General features: G+C 34.3%; 1 protein-coding gene across 1 annotated transcript; it reads right to left on the bottom strand.

The window, feature by feature from the left end:
- Positions 1–360: 360 nt before the first annotated feature.
- On the bottom strand, positions 361–21,231 carry LOC137930183 (peroxisomal acyl-coenzyme A oxidase 3-like). Its single transcript, XM_068773345.1, has 13 exons — positions 20,916–21,231; positions 14,378–14,515; positions 12,865–13,180; positions 11,321–11,492; positions 9,554–9,693; positions 9,317–9,459; positions 8,015–8,117; positions 6,208–6,345; positions 4,664–4,897; positions 4,013–4,167; positions 3,497–3,628; positions 2,229–2,381; positions 361–577 (listed from the first exon to the last, which is right to left on the bottom strand). The coding sequence occupies exons 1-13, from the start codon at positions 21,072–21,074 to the stop codon at positions 467–469; spliced, it is 2,094 nt and encodes a 697-aa protein (XP_068629446.1). The 5' UTR covers positions 21,075–21,231; the 3' UTR covers positions 361–466.
- Positions 21,232–21,610: the final 379 nt, after the last annotated feature.

Consider the following 21,610-nt stretch of genomic DNA (forward strand, 5'->3'; position numbering starts at 1 on the left):
TAAACTAGATGGCAAGTTATGTTGATATCGAAGGTGATTATTTTTTATTTTATTATTGTTGATCAGTAGATTATTGTTGATCAGAATTAAAAACTAGTCAAAAATGTAGTCGTGTGAATTTAACTTATGAAACCGTCATTACTTTCCTGTTCCCCTAACATATACATACATATATGTATATACATATACAGAGAGAGAAAGAGAGATTATTTGAGTTTCCTTCTAAAGGAAATTTCGAAAACAGCACCGACCTTAGCAGAAACCATCTCAAACGTAATGATAATGATACATCTCCCTATATATATACATATATATATATATATATATATATATATATATATATATATATATCTTTGCTGAGGCCTATACCTAGCAATGGGCGTCTATGTGCTGTAACTACAAACCAATCACCCTGTATAATTAATATAACTAACATTTTTATGATCTCTAGCTGATGTCATGAACATTAGAGCTTAGATTTTGCGTAAGTATCCCAATAGACAACGTCCCTCCACCACTCGGGTCGTGTCAATGCACCTGGGTAAGTTAGCACGTTGTTCTGAATGTGTTTATATACCTGTAACAAACAAACAAGCATACAATTCATTAGTGTTGAAATTAGAAATATTAGTATAAAGCAGTGATTCCCAAAGTGGTCTATATCGACCCCTAGGGGTCTATGACAACCTGCAATGGGTCTACGTCAGCGAAATAATTTGGGGGTCCATAAAATGAAAATGGGGGTCCACGATAGTGGATCTCAACACATACACTGATAGTACCTATTTACTTACATCATACTATCTTATAATATCAAAACATTTACATTATATTACATTACATTATTATACATGTTAATAAAATTGTGTAAATTGTAGGATATTGGTATTCGCTTTGTGGTCGCAATACATTTTGAACATACACTAAACTTTACCACAGTTAGAAATTTACAGGAAATCAATATCAGGTAAGTAGGGGGTCTACCCAACACGGAAAAACATGGCAAGGGGTCTACGACACAAAAAAGTTTGGGGAACGCTGGAATAAAGTATAGTACGTAGACGTGAGGTGGGTAGGTAGCCTACTAGGTGGACAAAGACATAGTAGTGGGGAAGTAGATGCTGGCAGCGCAAGATAGGTTATCGTAAGTATACAACAGGGATGACAAACACGCGGCCCGTTAAACATTTTTAATGCGACCCACCGGCCATTTTTAAACGGTTTTATTTAGTTCGACCCGTACGGAATTTATTTGGATCAAAATTAGAAATTTAAGCACCTTCCCGTTGTCAGATTGATCTGAAATTTGGTACACACATTTAATTTAGATGACAATACAATATAATAAAATCAATAACATTATAAATCTAAGATGGCCGCCGATACAAAATGGCGGATAACATATTTTTCCTTAACCCCCTCAATATGGGTATCAAATGAAAGGGCTACACTAGTAAAACACGATGATTATGTCAAAATTTAAAATTCAAGATGGACGCCGTTACAATATGACGGACTTTTTTCACAACCACCACAATATGGGTATCAAAAAACCGTTTAACTTAAAAGTTTTTAAATGTATTTATTAAAATTGAATTTATTTTTATCGACTCTCATCAATATATTGTTATATATATAATTATATTATAATGGTGTACATGCTAAATCGAAACAATAAATAATAGTAACCAGCTATCAAAACTTAATAATGCACTATAAGAAAGCTAATATGTATTATATATACGTTTGTACCGAAAAAAAATTGCAATTTTTTTATTCTAAAATTATTTTTTCCTTCATTAACTTGTGTTTTTTTTTTGCATTAAAATTTGAACGTTTTCTTAATTCTTCGGCTAATTTCGGCTTAGTAGAGCACTATCTCTGTCCCACACTATATATGATGTTTTGTCAGTCTTTGTGTTTCGTGCGACAGAGATAACGCTCTACGAAGCCGAAATTTTCCGATTGACCAATGTCGTTGTTCCAAAGGTCAATATGCAATATTTATTGCCGGGTACTATGTTGTATGTTAAACAACCTAGACGATACTTTAAGAGATATCTATTATCAATTGTACCTGATAAAATATAATTACATATAATAAAAGTTTATTTCTATCTTATTCTGTTTTAAGTGAAGGTTTATATATTTAGTTTTAACGTTTAATTGTTTTATATGTGTAATTATCGTTTATCTAAACTAATCAGTTAAAATTGAACCAAAGTTACCTCGCCATCGGCATTCCCGAGCACGGAATTAAGGCACCAGTCAGGCGGCGCTAGGGTGTCCACCAAGCTAGGGGCCTGCGGAGCCAGGACCGAACACAGCCTTAATACAGCCTCCCGGATCATCAGGCCCTGCTCTCCCTTGAAGTATCCACCCTGCGCAAGTAAGTAATACAGTGGAATATTCTTTACTATATTATATATACATAAACACACACATATAATATTGAGAATGATGAATGATCTGGCGTTAAAATCAGGGAGGAGACAATAGCCTCCCTGATAGGCGGAAAGGAAACTAGGGAAGAATTCCTCTCATGCTGCAAGAAAATAATTAAAAAGTTATACAAAAAAATAAAAATTTAGATAGACAATAAGAAAAAAGGTGATATAATGTAACTCAAATGTGATATAAAGTGTGATAAAAATGTAAATGAAAGAAAAAGATAAAATGTTACAAGTAATGAGGGAGGAATGAAAGGACACAGAGCAAAAGTGAAAGAAAGCAGAATTGTGGCATAAAAGAATAGAATGAAAGATTATGTGAAGAATAAAAGTAGAAAATGAAAATAAAAAATTATGTGAAAAAAATTAAATTGCCAATAAAGACCCTGTCCCACCTAAGATAGGGGTACGAGAGGCCCCCAATAGCGGGGGCCATAAAAAAAATATTGAGAATGAAACTTGCGATCATAGGTCGCGTATTCTATTCCCGAGATACAACCTTATGTAATACACACTTAGTAAATTAATTATATAGGAGTGCCGCTGCTCACATACAAGTTTCCAGAGGGTACAGGTACATTTATACATTAGTTTTTGTGACTCCTTTCAAAGGAAGTTTCGAAAACATAGCAAAGTTAAAAATGAAAAAATTAAAGATCAAAATAACAATCAAAATTATGGTTATTTTTTAAAAATTATATGAATTTTTTGGTACGTCAAAATTATTCAATATAAATTAATGTAAAAGTAAATGAAATTGAAACTAAAGTTTGCAAGGAAATGTCCATCTCCGCTCGTCTGACCAGACGCACACTAGATACTTAAGAACAGATAGCTTGACGTCTGTCTGCTTCCTTTGTCATGACGATCACACACCACAATTTCATTAATATTGAGTGTGTAATGCTGAAAATACTTTGTTTTTATACATATACATACATATATATATACATATATATATATATATAATATGTGCTTAGAAAGTATTAATTTTAACAGGAAAAAGAATGGTTTATGTAGTATAGAAAGAGATAATGAAAACTTACAATATACAGCGTTGCAATATGTTTTTCCAGTAGGAATCCTCCATACAATGCAACCAATTGCAATAGCACATTCCTGCACTGTATATCTTCGAACTTAATGGCAGTGTTGTAGAAATGATTCAATATGAAATTCTGAAAGAGATAAGTACATTAATATAATTATATACATGTCTTTAAAGTAGAAAATTCCAATTTCGTAACAAAATATAATACGGATTTCGTTAATTTTATGGTGGAATAATAATAATTATTATTCACATCGATAATTTGTTTAGATTTTCCAGCAGCTTACATAGGTAATATAAATTTTAATAATTCTACAATAAATCGGAGCCAAAAATATTCGTTCAAAGAGCCGCATGTGACTCGCGAACCGCAGTTTGGCCACCCCTGTTATAGACAGTACTGTCAATCTACAAAAAAATACTGTCTTTCTAATTCCCTGGAGTTATAAATGACAATTGCACCTTACTTGAATAGGCAATTGTTTTTTTTTTTTTTTTTTAATTAACATACCTCGCCATAGACAATAGAAAGTGTGACTGCGTTGTATGATTGGGACTCGTTCTTCGCTTGGAAATTGTCTCTGCCTTCGTTCTTTAATTTTTCTACTTTCTCATACGTTGTCTTCAGAGTGTAAGCTGTGAGCCACTTGTAGATGATTATCAAGTCTGTGGAAGAATTATTTTTATATTTTTAAATACAAAGTTCATTCTTATTCTATACCTTAATATTAATAGGAATAAAGTCTATTTTAGTATACGCGTCGGCGGTATAGCCTCGGAAGTCAATCACTCTAAGAATACTTCAACAAAATTTCAATACAAAATAGAATTTAGCGACTTTGGCTTTGTCATCAATCCTAGTGTAAGGCCTACCCACGCCGCGTTTCCCACTAGTGGTCATCATTCGAGAACCTTTCTACCCAAACTGCCGTAGGTTGCATAATCGATGTGCTCTACCCATTGCCAGTTCAGACGAGCATTTCTTCGAGCCACATCGCTGAACTTGGTTATTCTTTGTTCGTTCTGATCTTTATTAGTATAATACCCGGAAAACCTTATTTAATATACTTCAACTTAAAGCTTTTTCTTTTTCGAGAAAAACCTTACTACAAACTAGAACAAGGTTTTTTTCGGATCAATCTTCGGATTTTGTAAAACTTACTGGAAGGTTCCATCATGTCCTCAATTCTGTTCCACCTGCAGGTGTCAGTCAATAACTCGTCTGCTCCATTCAGGAAGTGCAAGGAACCAAGCGGCGTGTCCTCGACGGTGAGCTTGTGTCGTCGCGGCCACACCTTGAGTAGCCAGTTGCTGGTCTGCTGCAGCAGGAGGCTGTTCTCGCCCTCGTACGTGCAGTTTGCGTCGTTATCATTACGCAGATCGCCTATAGCTGATGCTGTGGGATTAAAAAAATAGTTTTACTTATGAACCTATTTAATAGCACATTTTATTTATTATAATGGTAATATAGTAGTGGTATAGGATTTTTTTTATGGCCCCCGCTATTGGGAGGCTCTCGTACCCCCTATCTAGTTTGGGACAGGGACTTTATTTACACATAATTTTTTCAGACTTTTATTTTTATTCGACACTCAATTTCACACTTCTCAATTTCTTTTATTCTTTCCTTTTATCCTTCACAATCTTGCAATTTTTGTTCTTTCATTCCTTCTTACTTTCATCGCCTTCCTTTCCTCATCTTTTTACTCTTAGGTGGCTAGGTACATTTTTATTTTCAAACTATTATCTTTATTTTTTGATATCACAACTTTTTAATACATTGCTAGACTTGTCATATATTCTATTATTATTTGATAGTTATAGTGTGCATTTATATAATTTTTGGTTCCAGTTTTTCTATTTGGTTTTGTTCCTTTTACATTGCATTACTTACCACCCTGCGAGCAAACGATAGGAATGACGAAGGTTGTCGTCGCTTACCATTAAAGCGATGCTTTCCATATCTACTTTCAGTTTAGTCGATGTTTCCAGGGCACTGCGCATCTAGTATAGGATTTAAGACCTTGATTTCTCATATGTGGACCGACGACATAGCCGTAAGAATTCGCTGAACTATGGCAGCACATGACCAGACATAGGTGTGATCTTTGGAGTAGGCCTATGAGTTGTAAGCTCTATCGACTGATGTGATGATGTACAGGCACCACTAAACTTAAAGCGGTGAAGTTACACCTATGTTACATACTAAGCTACAAGGAGAGAGTTAGAGAGAACATGAAAACTCCTCATCTGAAACTGAAGACATGGAATCTGACCACAAAGTGACATGAGAGGTAATTCTATATGCCTCGTAAGTTAGTGGCAGTGACTAAGCCATAACGCGCAGAACAGACGGACATTGGCATTGACATTTATTGTATTTTTGTTTAAATAATTTCAGTAAATGTGATTTTTGTTAAAAAAATAAAACATTCTTTTGCGTGTTTTAAATGCAAAATATTACAAATTTCGAAAAATGGCTCGAACTGTCAAAGAGCTTGGCAACCCCTGCTACATACAAACAATTAACTGCTATATACAAGCATAGTGTTGATTATTAATCTCAAAAGTGGTTGCGGGCAGGTCACATGTCGTCTTTTCAATGTTAACAGACCTTGAAGTAGTCGGAACAGAAAGGATATTGCTTTCAACAGGCATCTATAAAGGAAGGCTCTGTTTACCAATGATGATGATATTACCATGTACCTTTAAGGTAGCCGTGACCACCGCAAGCCTCTCTGCAGTTTTGGATGCCGTCGCGTGCCAACCAACCGCATACTGGCTTTGCAGCGCAGGACAACGCATGCACCTCTATTCCCATTCCAGCTGCACTATTACTCTGTCCTGAGGAATACAGCCTTTTATAATAACATAATTGTATGAGTGACTTTATGTGTGTGTTATTCTGTTTTACTATTTCACGTTCATTTTCTTGGATATTGTGTTTTTGATTTTAATTATATTGATAAAAAATAAAGATAAGATAATTTTTTTTATCTATTTTATTTTTAACTCTACTCTGCTTCGTAAGGTGTTATTGTTGAGAAGAAGCAGGAAGAAACTCCACAACAACACACGTTTAAATAAAGTTTAACAATAAAGATTTAGACATATACATTATCAGATATAGACTATATGAAATCAAAATAATCAAGCGATATCACAGCCAAGGATTCTTGTCATTTATATATTCGTTTATTGAATAATAAGCTTTTTTCTTCAGTTTATTTTTAATACGCGTATTTAATTTTTTAATGGTAGTTCAATAATATTTTTAGATGATACACATAAAAAGTAACAAATTGTCTCAAGACGTAAGGAGTTTGAAATTCCTTCCACTCGCACTAAGAGTTTTGCTAATACATTTATAGTGTGAACAGCCAAGAAGTGGAACAACCTACCGAGGTCATTGTTTCCAGATATAACTTAGGAGTCGACAAGAGTGAAAAGGTTTCTTCTAGGCAAGCACGAAGCATCGAATAACTTGCATTGCTTAACGCGTTATATGCAGACGCTTCTGGCACTATATAATTTTTTTTTTATTTATTATATGGCCCCCGCTATTGGAGGCCTCTCGTACCCCTAATTAGTTTAGATCAGGGCCTTTGTTTACAAATTAGTTATTCAGATTTTTCATCTTTATTCTTCACTCACTGTCATATTTCTCAATTTCTTTTGTTCTTACCTTATTTCCATCACAATATCTTTCATTTTGTTCTTTCATTCCTTCTTGCTTTCATCGCCTTCCTTCCATCATCTTATTACGGTACATTTTTTATTATTATTATTCTATTTTATTATTTACATATTCTATTTTTTTATCACAGTTTTCTTTGGGTTGTGCTTTCTTAATACATTACTACACTTTTCTTATTCTATTTTTCCTATTATTAATTGACTAGTTATTTTATGTGCAGTTTATTAGGTACCTACTTATCTATACTGTATTGTTTCTATTAACAGTGTCACTCACCACCCTACTATATAATATTTAGGCAAGCGAGCTGATCTGTAGGAGAACCAATGTCACCAACGTAACTCAGTGTCACTGGATTTCGAGTGGCGACCACGGGCCGGTAGACCACGCATGGGTAGGCGGTCCACTAGGTGGACTATGATATAGTTAAGGGCACCTAAAGTCGCTGGAGGCAGACAGCGTATGACTAGACATCGTGGCGATTTTAAAGAGACATATGAACATATGAATGTATATCCTTCATAGTTCTATAGACATATAAAATATAGTATATACAGATATATATTTACATACGACACGTGTTCTACTATCAGTCATCATAGTAGTAATAAATAATGCAATACCTTTACCGCACCTTTATTTACAAATTTACGCGCCTTACCACATCGCGCAACAAGACGAGTAAACTCGTCACACGCGTTTTACTATAAAAGTCTATGACGAGTTTACTCGTCACTCGACTAAAGTGTTAACATCAGATGAGAAAGATGTCAATCGCTTCTTCTATAAAAGATAAAAATAAGTCTTATTACGTACCCATTATGCTTTCTAATGCAATGTTGATGTGGATCATACTGAACCAGTTGGAGAAAATTCGCAAAGCATACGTCGCTGCTAGATACGGTAGAAGTCGGATTTGCTGTAATAAACGTTTATTTAATTATTAATTACTCTGGCAGAATTGGTACAGAATTATTATATTTTCAATAGTAGAACCTGTATCCCAAAGCCTCAATCGCCTACCCTAAAAGATATCTATAAGAGGTTGTACCATTATCGCCACGCCAGGCTCTTCATCTTCTAGAAACTTCTATATGAGCAGTGGCAATCCTATATAATTAATACACTAAGTGTAAATTATAAGGTTTTGGTAACACTATGTCGGTAAAGCATATTATACTGTTGACGAATTTATAATTAATGAATTATTATTTTAGGTTGTGTATCATTAAAACTAACAAATTTAATTAAATCGATTTTGATATTTTAAATTTTATTACACTTTTGTGCCTACATTATACCTACATAAAATTGTAACACCAACAAGCGGAATATATTTGGCCTATTTATTCTCTTTTGTTATAACCATATTTGATATGTGTTTCACGAAATAAATGATTTGAAGTCCCGGAAATCGAACCTCCTCTGTCCCTGAACTACTACTGCTGCCTATCATACTGCTATAGACTCAATCATTTAGATGGGATCTATCAGCTGATCTAATAATGATATCTCCTATATTTCTATTAAAATAGTACTTTTTAAGAAGGATCATTTTATATATCAGATTTTTTATATCGCAACACTGAAAGACTTTTTTTTTTCAAGATATTTTTTTGTTTTATTGAATTCAAAAACAAAGTTGCCGACATTTGATATCAGTGTCTAAAAAGGGAAATCACAGAGGAAAGCAGTAAAAAAAGGGAAATCTGGAATTGGACAAAAAAAAACGAATTTTAAACTCAAAATAACTCGTTATAAAAATACGCGATAAGTTAAAAGTTGTGTAGTGTTTCCGGAAACATATTTAACGAACAAATACTAAGGAGTTGTAAGGACTTAAACTTTTAAAGGTCGTCTTGCCAACCTTGTATGGACGTCTTACACTGATACCTTTCATTGGTCTTAAATCTAATAACTAAAGGCTTCTGCCATTATCTGCTATACGAAATATGTATGCTACTTCAACTTACCAATCAGCTGGACTATAATTATTTATTCGAAAAATTCCGTGCATACGTCACTTTGTGGGTCATTCAACAACCGTTAGCGTGCATAATGATGTACTATAGGAGACACGATATATGAATGTCTGTTAGAAAGAGATATGAAGCTTACTTGTTGTTGATACTCCAGAACCGGCAGTTCCTCGGAAGAGTTCTCTGGTCCGAACTGTTTTCTTACCGCGGAGTAGCGGATTGCAATCACTATAGCCTTCTGAAGGTAGTTAGTGGATATTGTAGTGATCATAATACGCCCTCCTTAAAAAAGGTTGGTTTAGCCATCAATTAAGGTTCCGCAGGTAATTTACCCACATAGAGGAATCTAAAAATCTGATGTATAAAAACAGAGTACCAGATAGAATTCCAAGAGATGCTCCAAATCTCTTGTTCGGATCCCTGAACGGCGTTCGGTAGTCACCGTTGTCGTCCACACCACCAAGCTTGTCCAGAGCCGCTTCCTTCGGCAAATGGTAATTGTTGAACATAGCAAATCTGAAATAAATACACATATAGTAGCATATCAAGCTATAGCGTGACGTGTTAAAAACTGATTGCCAGTTTCGATTGCAGAAATGGGCCAAAGACAGGAACGTCGCATTACTTATGGACAACGAGGAGGGTCGCGGGACCTTTCTAGAATACTGTACAAGGGTCATAGGTGTGACCATTAAAGGGAAATGAAGTAGCAAAATTTAATTTTAAATGTAAGAATAAAACAAATAAAGAAATAAAATTAAAGCGAAACAGAAAGAAATGTAAACCTGAAGTATTCTTGTTAGAAGCCGACGAAAATTAGTAGATGAATAAAAATTTTCGGAATAAATGAGAAAAATTAAAGAATTTGGGAAGAATAAAAGATTAAACGTGTAAATGACATTGTGAAGACAAGAAATATGACAACGAAAATAATTAAGGAAAAGACCAATATTTAGCCACTTCCGCACATGCAGTCGTAGTCGTGCAACAAAGTGCACCGTTCGCCAGCCCGCTGATAAATGCGCATGCGGCAAACAATGCGAATTACACAACTACCACCGTTAAATCACTCAACACGTGTTTTACCCCTCCACGGGGCATTTTCAGGAGCTATGTTACACCGATTAGTGCCAAAAACAATGTGAGCTCATTTATCAGCGGGCTAACGGGCGGTGCACTTTGTTGTAGGACTACGACTGCTTGTGCGGAAGTGACTAAATGTTGGTCCTTTTCTTACTTAGGATGGACTTCCGAAAAATAACGCCTCATTCCATTAAATAACGAAAATAATAAAAGGATTTTTTTGTAAAGATAGTCCCTTTGTATCCTTGTCAGGGTAAGGGAGGAGGAACAGCTCCTGTGTGAATAGACAGCGGAAGTATGAGATACCATCAAAAATTGGGAACATAAAAACATACTATAGCATCTCGATATATATTGTTCTCATTAGAAATAAAATTGAGTTAGGTTTTAGTTTTTGATGTGCGTTGTTATCGTGTTAATTGACGCTCCCTGCAAGGTATAGGGTTCCTTCAAAGATCACCACCATCACTGGACCTGCGCTGCCTGTATCCAGCGACTCCCTGCTACCTTATATGTCAACTCTTCACCGAGTGGAGCACCTACCCGCTTCTACAGGCTGGTGGTTTCCACTTAAGAACCTTTCTATCCCAACAGCCATCGGTAGCACGAGAGTTGCGCACCGCCAACTGCCATTTCAGACGAGAAATTTTTCGATCTGTGTAGGTCATGGTTGCACAGACTTATTAAGACTAGGGGCCACTCGGGAAAATCATGAACTGATGGCGGGCCGGCCGCCAGAAGTATAGGTAATTATTTTTTTTTGGTTTTATTCTGGAATAGAATTCAATATTTTTCGAATGTACGAGAGTATTATTTTTGTTGTCGGCGGGCCACCAGTATTCGACCGGCGGGCCGCGGTCTGTGCATCCATGATGGTGGTTTTTGATAGGTGATTTTGGAAACTTGGTCGTTTCAGCCCAGTTCAGACTGCAAGATATGGACATCCTCCAAAGATATCTACGGGATATACCATAATCGCCACGCTTGATAGGCGGGTTGGCGATCGCGTGGTATTAAAGTATGCAGAGGAAGTTGGTACCTATCCTCCTTAGAGACTTACCCATTATCAATTCCATTAAGACCGATCTTCTCTCCAATATCGCCAACAGTGACACCGGAGTAGGGCTGTAGCGTCTCAGGGTCTCTGATCGGGACCACAAAGGTATGAAGACCGTGATTTTTTCCCTTCGATATAAGCATCGCATATACAAGTGCGTGTGTTGCGCATTTCCCTGTAAAGTCAATTATATATTACCAACCCTGCCGGACTTCAGTAATGTTTTTGAACAATACCTTATATCTCTTTATAAATATATTTTTCTTTACTTTTTATTACATCTTATAACTAATATTATCTATGTAATAAACTTGTCTTGACTCCACAGTGTACAATACCCGGCGATAAGTATTGCACATCGACCTTTGGAAAGAGACAATCGGATAGTTTCGGTTTCGTAGAGTATTATCTCTGTCGCACGACTGACAAAACGTCAAATATTTAGTGTGGGACAGAGATAATACTCTACGAAGCCGAAATTAGCCGATTGTCTCTTTCTAAAATCGATGTGCAATAATTATCGCCAGGTACTGTACAGCTTGTATAACCGTTTAAAAAAAGCGCTGCGCCATTTTATCTTAAAAATCATGACGCAGCGCTTTAGCGCTTCAATATTTCATCTTGAAAACCGCGACGCAGCGCTTTTGCGCTTCAAGTTTCAATGAGTCTCTGTTGTTCCAAGATATGCGCCTCCTGATGCTACACAACCATAACATATTTTAATTTTCTTCTTTCAATCATTCTTGAAATCAACGGAAATGAAAATCGTACGAAATGAATTATTATTATATATATAATATAATATTTGTCTAAATGAGAGTGTTTTATTTGACAAGACAAAACGTCTAAGCAGTGAAACGGTTGAAGTGAAAACTTTCAAATAGACTTCTGTTACTATATGTATATATAGGTTGGACCGACGTAGTCAAGGTTGAGGGAAGTCGCTTGATGGGGGCAGCGGTAGACCAGTCATCGTAGCGATCTTTGGGGACATATACTTTGTGGGCATCTATCGGCTGACATAATGAAGATAGTGAATGAAACACGGCTGAATTACGATGGGCAGGCAATGACGAGGTCCGCCTCAGGAAGCTGGGCTATTCTTGTGAAGAGGTATACTTCTAAAAATTAGCTCTCTTGATCTCTAGAGGACAGAATAAGAGGAGTCCGCTGATAAGAACTGTATGCCAGGGTTCGGCCCCCCATTCCTTAAGAGTAGTAAAGAGTTTTCTTTCAAAATACGAAAGCGTGTTTGTATGAAAGCGTTTCAAGGTTCTAAATTTCAGCGATGATATAAAAAACATCGCGAGGGTTTTAGTCGAAGTAAATCTAACATTTAATGTCTTTCTCCCCGCAATGAATGGTATGCGAAGTCATTTAATACGTGTTAAACATAAAAAAAGTTCCAGCTGACCATCGGGTAACAATGCCAAGTAATCGTTTCAATTATAAATTTAAAATTTTCGTTTTAATTTAACCATTTGTACTTTGAACAGACACACACGCGCGCGCTTTTGTGTGTGTATTGTATTATTTAAACATCTTACCTAAGGCTCCAACCCAGAATTTGGCCGCTTCAAAATCAGGGGTGTTCAATATGAACTGTTTCTTCTCCGGACAGTAAGTGGCGGTGGTCCTCATACCCTTGGCGTTGGAGCCGTGAGCCGCTTCAGTGAAGGCGAAACACCCCCCAATCTTCCCCTGCCCCGCATCGCCGATGTAATGGTAATGGTGCGGTCGTCCGCTGCCTTGTATCGTGTTCGCGAACATTCGAAAGGTCAATGATATTTTGACAGCTAGTGAACTGTCAAACATGAACAACGCTTCGGCTTCGGCCTGAAATAAACGCGGTTCGACTCCCAACTGAAAAAAAAATTGACACAACTGTCAAGTGGTAGCCCGGCAATGTTTTCTCTGTTGGTAAACAGAACTCACAGAGAGATTATGAGTTAGAAACTAGTCATGTTTATTTGAAATACAGTACCTGGCGATAAATATTGCACATGACCTTTGGAAAGAGACAATCGGCTAATTTCGGCTTCGTAGAGTGTTATCTCTGTCGCACAATATACATAGGTAGTGTGGGACAGAGATAGTCAGTCGTGCGACTGACAAAAGGTTCCATAGGTAGTGCCGATCGTCTCTTTCCAAAGGTCGATGTGCAATATTTATAGCCGGGTTCTGCACTTGACTACAAGTCGTCGCGACGATGTAGTCTGTCTCCCTCGTTCCTATAGCGCGCCCGCTCGCACCCTAAACTGCACATAGGTAACCTTACCGTGGATTTGACAGCTCGCGGTGTACGAGGTTGTAGCTTGCGTTGACAGCTGTCAATTCAGATGCTGTCATGGGTGGATCACAAAACAACAAATCTATGGAACTATTAAAATAAAATAAAATACAAAATCCGGAAGACAGTAATTTCTATGCTCATTGTTTAATTTTTTATTTTCAAAAAACGCTATATCTCGTATCCTTTTATGACGCCATCATCGACCTTATTTTTCGAAGGAACTTGGTTTGTTAACTTCTTTTGCAGGGTTAATATTATAATTTATATATCAAATATTGTTAAATTTTATTTTAAAAGACCAACTATTGTTTTTCTGACCGATCCTATAAACGTGTCTCTACTTCAGTGATTCCCAAAGTGGTCTATATCGACTAGGGGTCTATTACAACCTGCAAGGGGTCTACGTCAGCGAAAAAAACATTGGGAAATTTTATGTTTATTTAATGTTACGTATATTTTACATAACAGTTACAAATTTTATTTTGAGTAGTATTAATTTAAATTCTATTAATAAATGTAAAAATTAACATGTGTTTTTACTTTAAGTTTTTAACACTAAATTTCACTGCAGTTAGAAATTTACAGGAAATCAATATCAGGTAAGTATGGGGTCTACCCTACACGGAAAAACATGGCAAGGGGGTCTACGACACAAAAAAGTTTGGGGAACTCTGGTCTACTTGAATAAAGATATTTTATATTTAAATGTTAAAACATGCACTCACCCTAAAAAGTTCTATCTTTAAAGATTAAATCCAAAGACCTACCGTATCCAAGGGGATGAAGTTCTGGCCGTAGATCGTGTACATTCTTTTGGTGGTGAGGTGGCGATACTCGTCCAAGCTCAGGGTCGCTTCCGAGTGTTTAAAGAGAGGATGTTCACGCATGAACTTCCAAATTTCATTCTGCAATAAAGAAAACAATTTACAACACGTATATATTTGAGCAATGCAGAGTGCTATGCTTGGAGCTTAACTGCAAGAACTAGAAATGAAGAGATACGCAGAACTAAAGTCCTCATAGCTGCAGGTCCGTCGGTGCAGTTTCTCGAATGGGGACCACGAGTCACCCTCCAGAGCAAGATCTGTCATCTTGGCAATCTTGATGGAGAGGAGAGTCGCGTGACCTTTTTAGAGTACTGCAGAAGTGTCATAAGATGGACTATTATATAAAGAACTAAAAGAACTATATATAAAGAACGTGTAAGCAAAATAACAACAAAACAAATAAATATAATACACACTTATATCTGAAATAAATATAATGTGAAAATAGAATAGTAACAATGAAAAAATTATTGCTGAATATAATCCCGCTCCCAAACGATAGGAGGAACGATAGGCCCCTATTTACGGGGATCATAAAAATACCGATGATCATGTACAAAGTACACTCGTCTGGTAAGGTAAAACTTTAAGTTAAGATTAATGAAGAAACACTATATTTTAATTATAGCATTGATATGTATACATATGTGTGTGTATACATGTGTTTGCGCAGGAGTATAATAAGACATTATAGAATAATAAATATTAATAAATAAATAAATAAAATAGACTTGATAATAATAAAATAACATAACTATCCGGAAACAACCGTTGAATTGTTTCAGCTTGTGTTACTACATAGACTTATTCTAGTTTTTAGTTTAATTTTGGACCCGCTAATGTCCAACTCATCTATGACTCTGTCTGTTTCTTCTTTTGATTTCCCGTATATACCACTCTGCTAATATTCTTGCCCATTTCTCCTTTTACCTCCTCATGTACCCAGTCCATCTCCGCTTCGTTTGTAAATTACGTATGATTTTTTTTTAAATTTATAATTCAAAAAAAAAAAAATAACATGAGTGTAATAAGACAGTTAAGAATAATAACAAAAGAGGTTACGCGGGTTGCATTACATTGAATAAATTTGAGTTTCGAAATTCAAAGTCATTGTCTTGTTTTATATTCGAACTTACACTATGATTGGTTTTAAACACTTCAAATGTAACTTAGACGGTTTTATTATGATCGCTTTTAATACAATAAATAGAGCGTTTAATTCTCAAGCTTTATGATCATTTAAAATTTAATTACACTAAGATTTTCAAGGTTTTTCTTGTACACCACGGACTGACAAACCCATCGTTCGACGTCTACCCATCGGATAAACCTCGTTAACTTGTTTGTCTTAAAGACGCTGAATGAAGGCTGCTTCCAATGTGTTCAGCGTGTAGGCTGCATTTTGGAGAACGTGCAGCAGAATTACATCAAATAACATCCCATCCCATCTTCTTTCTTCCATCAACCAAAAGTTGTGATTCACGACATCCGCACACGATTCAAATTCCTTTAACCCGCAATAAGCATTCTGCTAATATTTATAGTGCGAATAGCCAAGGAGTGGAACAACATACCGTCGTCATTGTTTCCAACTATAACTTAGTGGTCTTTCGTCTAGGGAAGCATATAGCATCGTAGACCTCAATCGTCAATCAGGCGAGACAGAGATCAAATGCTTCGCCTATAAATAAAAACAAGGAAAATCTATGTGGAACAGTGGACGTCGATAATGATTAATGAACGATAATTTGGAGACATTAGCCCATATACGCATACTGCAAGACACAGGCCACCCCAAAGATATCTATGGTGGATATATAATTATCACCACACTTCGCAGGCGAGTTGGCTATCGCAGTGTGGTATTATGTTACGCAGAGGACGCTGTTGACCATCTTCTGGAAGCTTGTTTGTGAGCAGGGGCAATATTATATAATTAATGCACGAAGTGTGAATTATATAAGATTGTATAAAAGAAATCAAAACTGCGGTCTATGATTTCATGATTATTTCCCGGTATATATATATATATATATATATATATATATATATACAGACAGATACGGGTAGAAGTTGTGTCATTGCGTAGTAATGATATATTCTATATATATATAAGAACTTGTAAATTTCACTGTGCGATCTGATCTGGTCTGCCCGAGTTCCTTATTTCTTCTATTTCCTCCTTCTTCATTTTTTACCTCTATCTTATCTCTTTTTTATCGTCGGCCATTATTATAAACTCTAGATATGTTATCACTATGTGAATAGGATTGTCTACATCTTTAAAATAGATTTGCCCTATATATTAGGGGGACCGGAAAGTAATGTCGCTTTCTTAAGTTAAATCCACTCGTATATATTTTTAACAAGTTTATATTTCCAATCAACTATATATTTACTTTCGTTATCAACAACCATTTGCCATCTAGTATACAAATTTTCAATGACAAAGCGGTAAAAATCAATCGGTTTTTCTGTTATATATATCGAGAGAAACGACATTACTTTCCGATCCCCCTAATACGTAGATATATGAAATACATTGTATATATCTTGTTATATGTAAATTAAAACATTAATAAACAGTTTAACATACATCGCATGAATATGAGGAATGTTGACATAAGGTAATACAGCGTTAAACAATATGGTTATATGACCTTTGTACCGGTTACATGCGTTTATACGATATATATATATATATATATATATATATATATATATGTTAACAGTCATACATTGAATATATGGATATATGTAATTACACCGTGATAAACCTTGAATGTTTTATATTAGAACGTTATGGTTGCTAGCATTAAGTTAAAGTTGAACTCGAAGTTAATATCGTGGACGCCACGCGTGGGCATGTCGTATAGGTATTTTTGTCTTTTTGATTTGTAAATAGTTAGTATAAAATTCGTACCCAGATGTCTCTACTGGTTTGCAAGTTTTTGATAAGAAATAATATGACCACACCCGCCTTATTCTCCGGATTTAGCACCGTGCTATTTCTGGTTGCTCTTAAAAATAAAAACCGTGCTGGAACCAAACCGTTTCAACATAATTCCCGACACTGAAAGAGCTACGACAAGGCAGCTGAAAAGCCTTCAGAAATAAGCATTTCAGATGTGCTTCTAATCATAGAATCAACGTTGGGACAAGTGGGATAAGCCAAGGAGAGTAGTTTGAAGACGATTCTTTTAAAAATGACGTAAACTATATTTTTTATTGTATTTTTTAATCATACCTCGTATAGTAGGTGTGGCCAAGGTCATGCTCGCAGATTTTTATCAAAATTTATAATCTATATGCATCCGTAATTAAAGACATATATTAAATGTATGCAAAAAGGTATTAAAATGTATTTATTGGCAACATATAACACATTTCGATTATGTAAAAATTCATAAATCCTATATATGATAAGATATATGTGAAATAGGTTTTTAATTTTTTAATTCCTTGTCGAAATTTATTATATATGAGTATATTTAGTCCAATGAAGAGTTTATAAAAAATTTTTGCGGCGAAATTAAGGCGTTACGAGTTTATTTTTATTTCTTTTATTTATTACTATATGTGTGTATATGTTGTGTTAAGGTAGTATGATTGAAATTGGTACTACGTAAATGTGATCACATTTTAGTGACATTTAACCTAATCGACGTCAGCCAGGACTGAATCAGATATAAATATACCAGTTTATGTAAATGTAGGGAATATTTGAGGTTATTGAACCAGAGAAGAATCTTATCAAGCGACGGCTAGTTGTAAATCAGGGAAGACCAATACTCGGTCGGCAGGCTATAAACAAACATGCGGCCCGCTAAGTATTTGTAAAATGCAATTTGTTTTAATCGACTTTTTCCCATCTATATATTTATGATATAATATAATTATAAAAATGGCTAAGTGAAAAGGCTAAGTGATGTACGATCGGATAGCTTAAAAATTCTGGCCCCCAACCCGATAAAATAACAGTATGCAACGGCCTACGCCGGGGCTCCCAAAAAATATATCAATTTCGACTTGTATCCAAAAAAAAAGTGCCATTTCATGTAAATACGTTTTTTCATTTAGTATTTATTATAAATGAAATTTGTAAATTATTAATATATATTGCTTTATGTGCAGCCTGCTAAAGAAAGTTTTCATTTAAATGGGTTTATTCATTAAAAAGGTTCCTCACCTCTGTCGTTTATATCACATCATTCATTTTTCTAAAGAAATTCCATCTTTAATGGTTTATAACGTACATATAAAATTTCTTTACATAAGTCGCTAATAAAAAAAAATTCATGAGTTCATCTCTTTAGTCATTGTATGCACATATCTTTACATCATGTTTATAGATGAAGATATATAATAGACGCATGAGAAATCTATTGTATTAACTTCCTTAAGTTTAAATACGGGGATTCCCAAAGTATTATTTAACGCAAGGTGATTGAAATATGGTTCCTATGAACAAAACAAAGTTTCTGTTATTTAATATAAGTTCATATTTCTAACTTCCTAGATACTATACAAGTCGTGTGGTATACCAACTTATTATATTACTAATATTTTAGTAAGAAGTAACATAGTTGTATTCTCAAAAAACTCAAGTTGACAAGTGCGCGGAAGATAATTCATCATTTCAGCACATAGGCACCCACTGCAAGGCATAGGCCTTCCCTAAGAAAATCTATGCAAGGATATACCATAACCGACATGCTTGGCATGTGGCTTGGTGATCGCAAATATTATGATATTCAGAGGACACTGCTGCCCATCCTCTGGAAACTTACTTTTGAGCAGTGACAATCCTATATAATTAATGCACAATATGTGAATCGATCTATGATTATATCTATGGTCTCAAGTCTCAGTCCTCTACCACTGGACTACACCTGCTCCACTGACCTCAGTGTACTACCTACTAGTATAAAATAGTACTATATAAAAACTAGAAACTAGAAGCAGGATTTTTAATGTAACTTGGTTGTAATGAATCAGTGAAATCAATACATTTGAAAAAGGAATATCTTTCACCTGGTCTAAAAAGTAGAACTTCTTCAGTCAATGGTAATTTTTAAAATGAATTTTGAACTAATGCAATTACATTATTATCTATTAAATACAAAACTGTCAAAGCAATTCCGGAATTGTTCCGGAATGTTCTTTATACCTTGGGTCTGGGATTTGGTCTAATTAGGAAATTATATGTAATGCTCAGATAATAACATATATATGACAAGGTAGTGGTTACTAGTGATTATAAATATTACTCTGTAAATTAAAAGTTATTTTCAAACGCATTCATAGGGCATTTCTTTGCAATGCACTTCTATCATTCTATAAATGTCTTTTTTAACTTGTCTGTATTATTTATCCATTCTAAATTAACAATGCCAAGTATTGTAAACATTTTAAACTTTTACCTGTGATTGATCATAGACAATTAAAACCAGTTGTATTATAGTGCATTGACTGTATTGTTGTAGGAATCATATATATGTAGGTAATTAAAAATCAAAAATGCTAATGCTAATGCAATGAAAAAATTAAGAAATCATTTTGTCTATTGGAGTTTAATTTAATCTTATAAATATACAAATATATACATATATGTTAATTTTACAATCTCGGAACTTATCTGGCAGATAATACTTAATAGCATTAAGTGTACATTTTGTCTTTATTTATAACATCTCTATGTACATTAATATAAGTAAATAATGTAAATATTGCTAAAATATAAATAAGAATTGTAATCAAGCAATTCTAGTAGCATTAACTTATCACGGGGCAATATTTCATTTGATAAACACATCAAAATATTGCATTATTTTTACTACCATGTCTTTTGTTACTAATAATATTGTTACTAATAATACTCTTACAATATTTTTGATAGAATACTTCAAATGTATCATGTTCAATGGTTTATGGTGATGACTTTCCTTTTTTCATACATTGTAAGGTAAAACATGCAAGTCATTAAATCCACTTACAATATCTAAAGAGATTTATAATTTTATTTACAAATTATAAGTACCAATTAAAAAAAATAATGATTATGTTCTTGAAGCTGCTTCTTGCAGCTTTTTACTCTACAGGTAATATTAATGAGAAAGAGATAACCAAGAGGAAAATAATTAGGCAAATATATGCCCATTAATTTTTATGCTAAGAATTTTTAAATAAAAAGAAATATTAAATAAAATCATTTTTTATTTTTATTTTTGGAACCATAAGTAGAAGTTCCAAGGAGATACAGTAATCCATGTATGACATTTGTTTAAGTCCAAATATTTGATCTCCAGCTATTCTCAAGGATTGTTCTAAATTCAAAATTTTATTATTAAGAAAAATAAATTACTGTTCTAATTTTTTTTACCAATGACTGGCTAATTTAACAAAACATAATGAAATCGTTTAAAAAATACAAGTAAATTATATACTTTAGTAAAACATAAAACAAATAAATACTTACTTTTAATTTCAAAGTGTTTAAATTGTCGTAAACAAGTTTCATACGGCGCCAATCGAAAGTTGCTTTTTTTCTATACACATCTAATGGACCTGATGGTAAATCAGGAAACAATTCCCTGAGCTGGGAATCCTTAACACTTTCACTTTCATTTACAATCATGTTTAATAGATTTTATTTTTTAACTTCGATGAGTATCTAAACTTGTTTCTATTTACAAAATAAAACTATGAATGTTAATTTTATCAGTAACAAAGAAAATGATTACAAATATCCACTTTCATTCGATTATTTCAAATAAAATAATATTAAGCGATAGGACATTTACTTATTGCAACTACTTCGAAAACAAGAATGAAATAAACAAAAAGCTTCAATTATCTTTACGAAATCAAGTTTAAATTAATTTGAGTTTTTTGTACGTGTAACAAGGTACATCTTGCGTAAAATCAAGTGTAACGTCATATCAAGAAACTATCTGACGTTATACTGACAATTATTATAACATTAATTATTTTCTCTCCAGTAAACAGTTTCACGAAAGTTTTAATTTTTATGCACATAAAGTTAGTTACAAACTATTTAAATATCAAATTCTACTTAGAATATTAGTCACACATCTTTTATAATATAAACATGTAAATTTATAAAAACTTATTTAATTGTTTCTTTTTCAGAAATAAATAACATATAAAACT

This window comes from Battus philenor, unplaced genomic scaffold (assembly GCF_028537555.1).
Source record: "Battus philenor isolate CCGP_79_NKW_IND1 unplaced genomic scaffold, ilBatPhil1.0.hap1 SCAF_6, whole genome shotgun sequence".
Taxonomy (NCBI): Eukaryota; Metazoa; Arthropoda; class Insecta; order Lepidoptera; family Papilionidae; genus Battus; species Battus philenor.

Coding starts and splice junctions, on each gene's coding strand:
- LOC137930183 (XM_068773345.1), bottom strand. CDS start 21,074: ATGATTGTAAATGAAAGTGAAAGTGTTAAGGATTCCCAGCTCAGGGAA. Junction 8,118..9,316: donor TTCTGGAGTATCAACAACAA/GTAAGCTTCATA, acceptor CGTTTATTACAG/CAAATCCGACTTCTACCGTA. Junction 2,382..3,496: donor ATATTGCAACGCTGTATATT/GTAAGTTTTCAT, acceptor TTACTTGCGCAG/GGTGGATACTTCAAGGGAGA.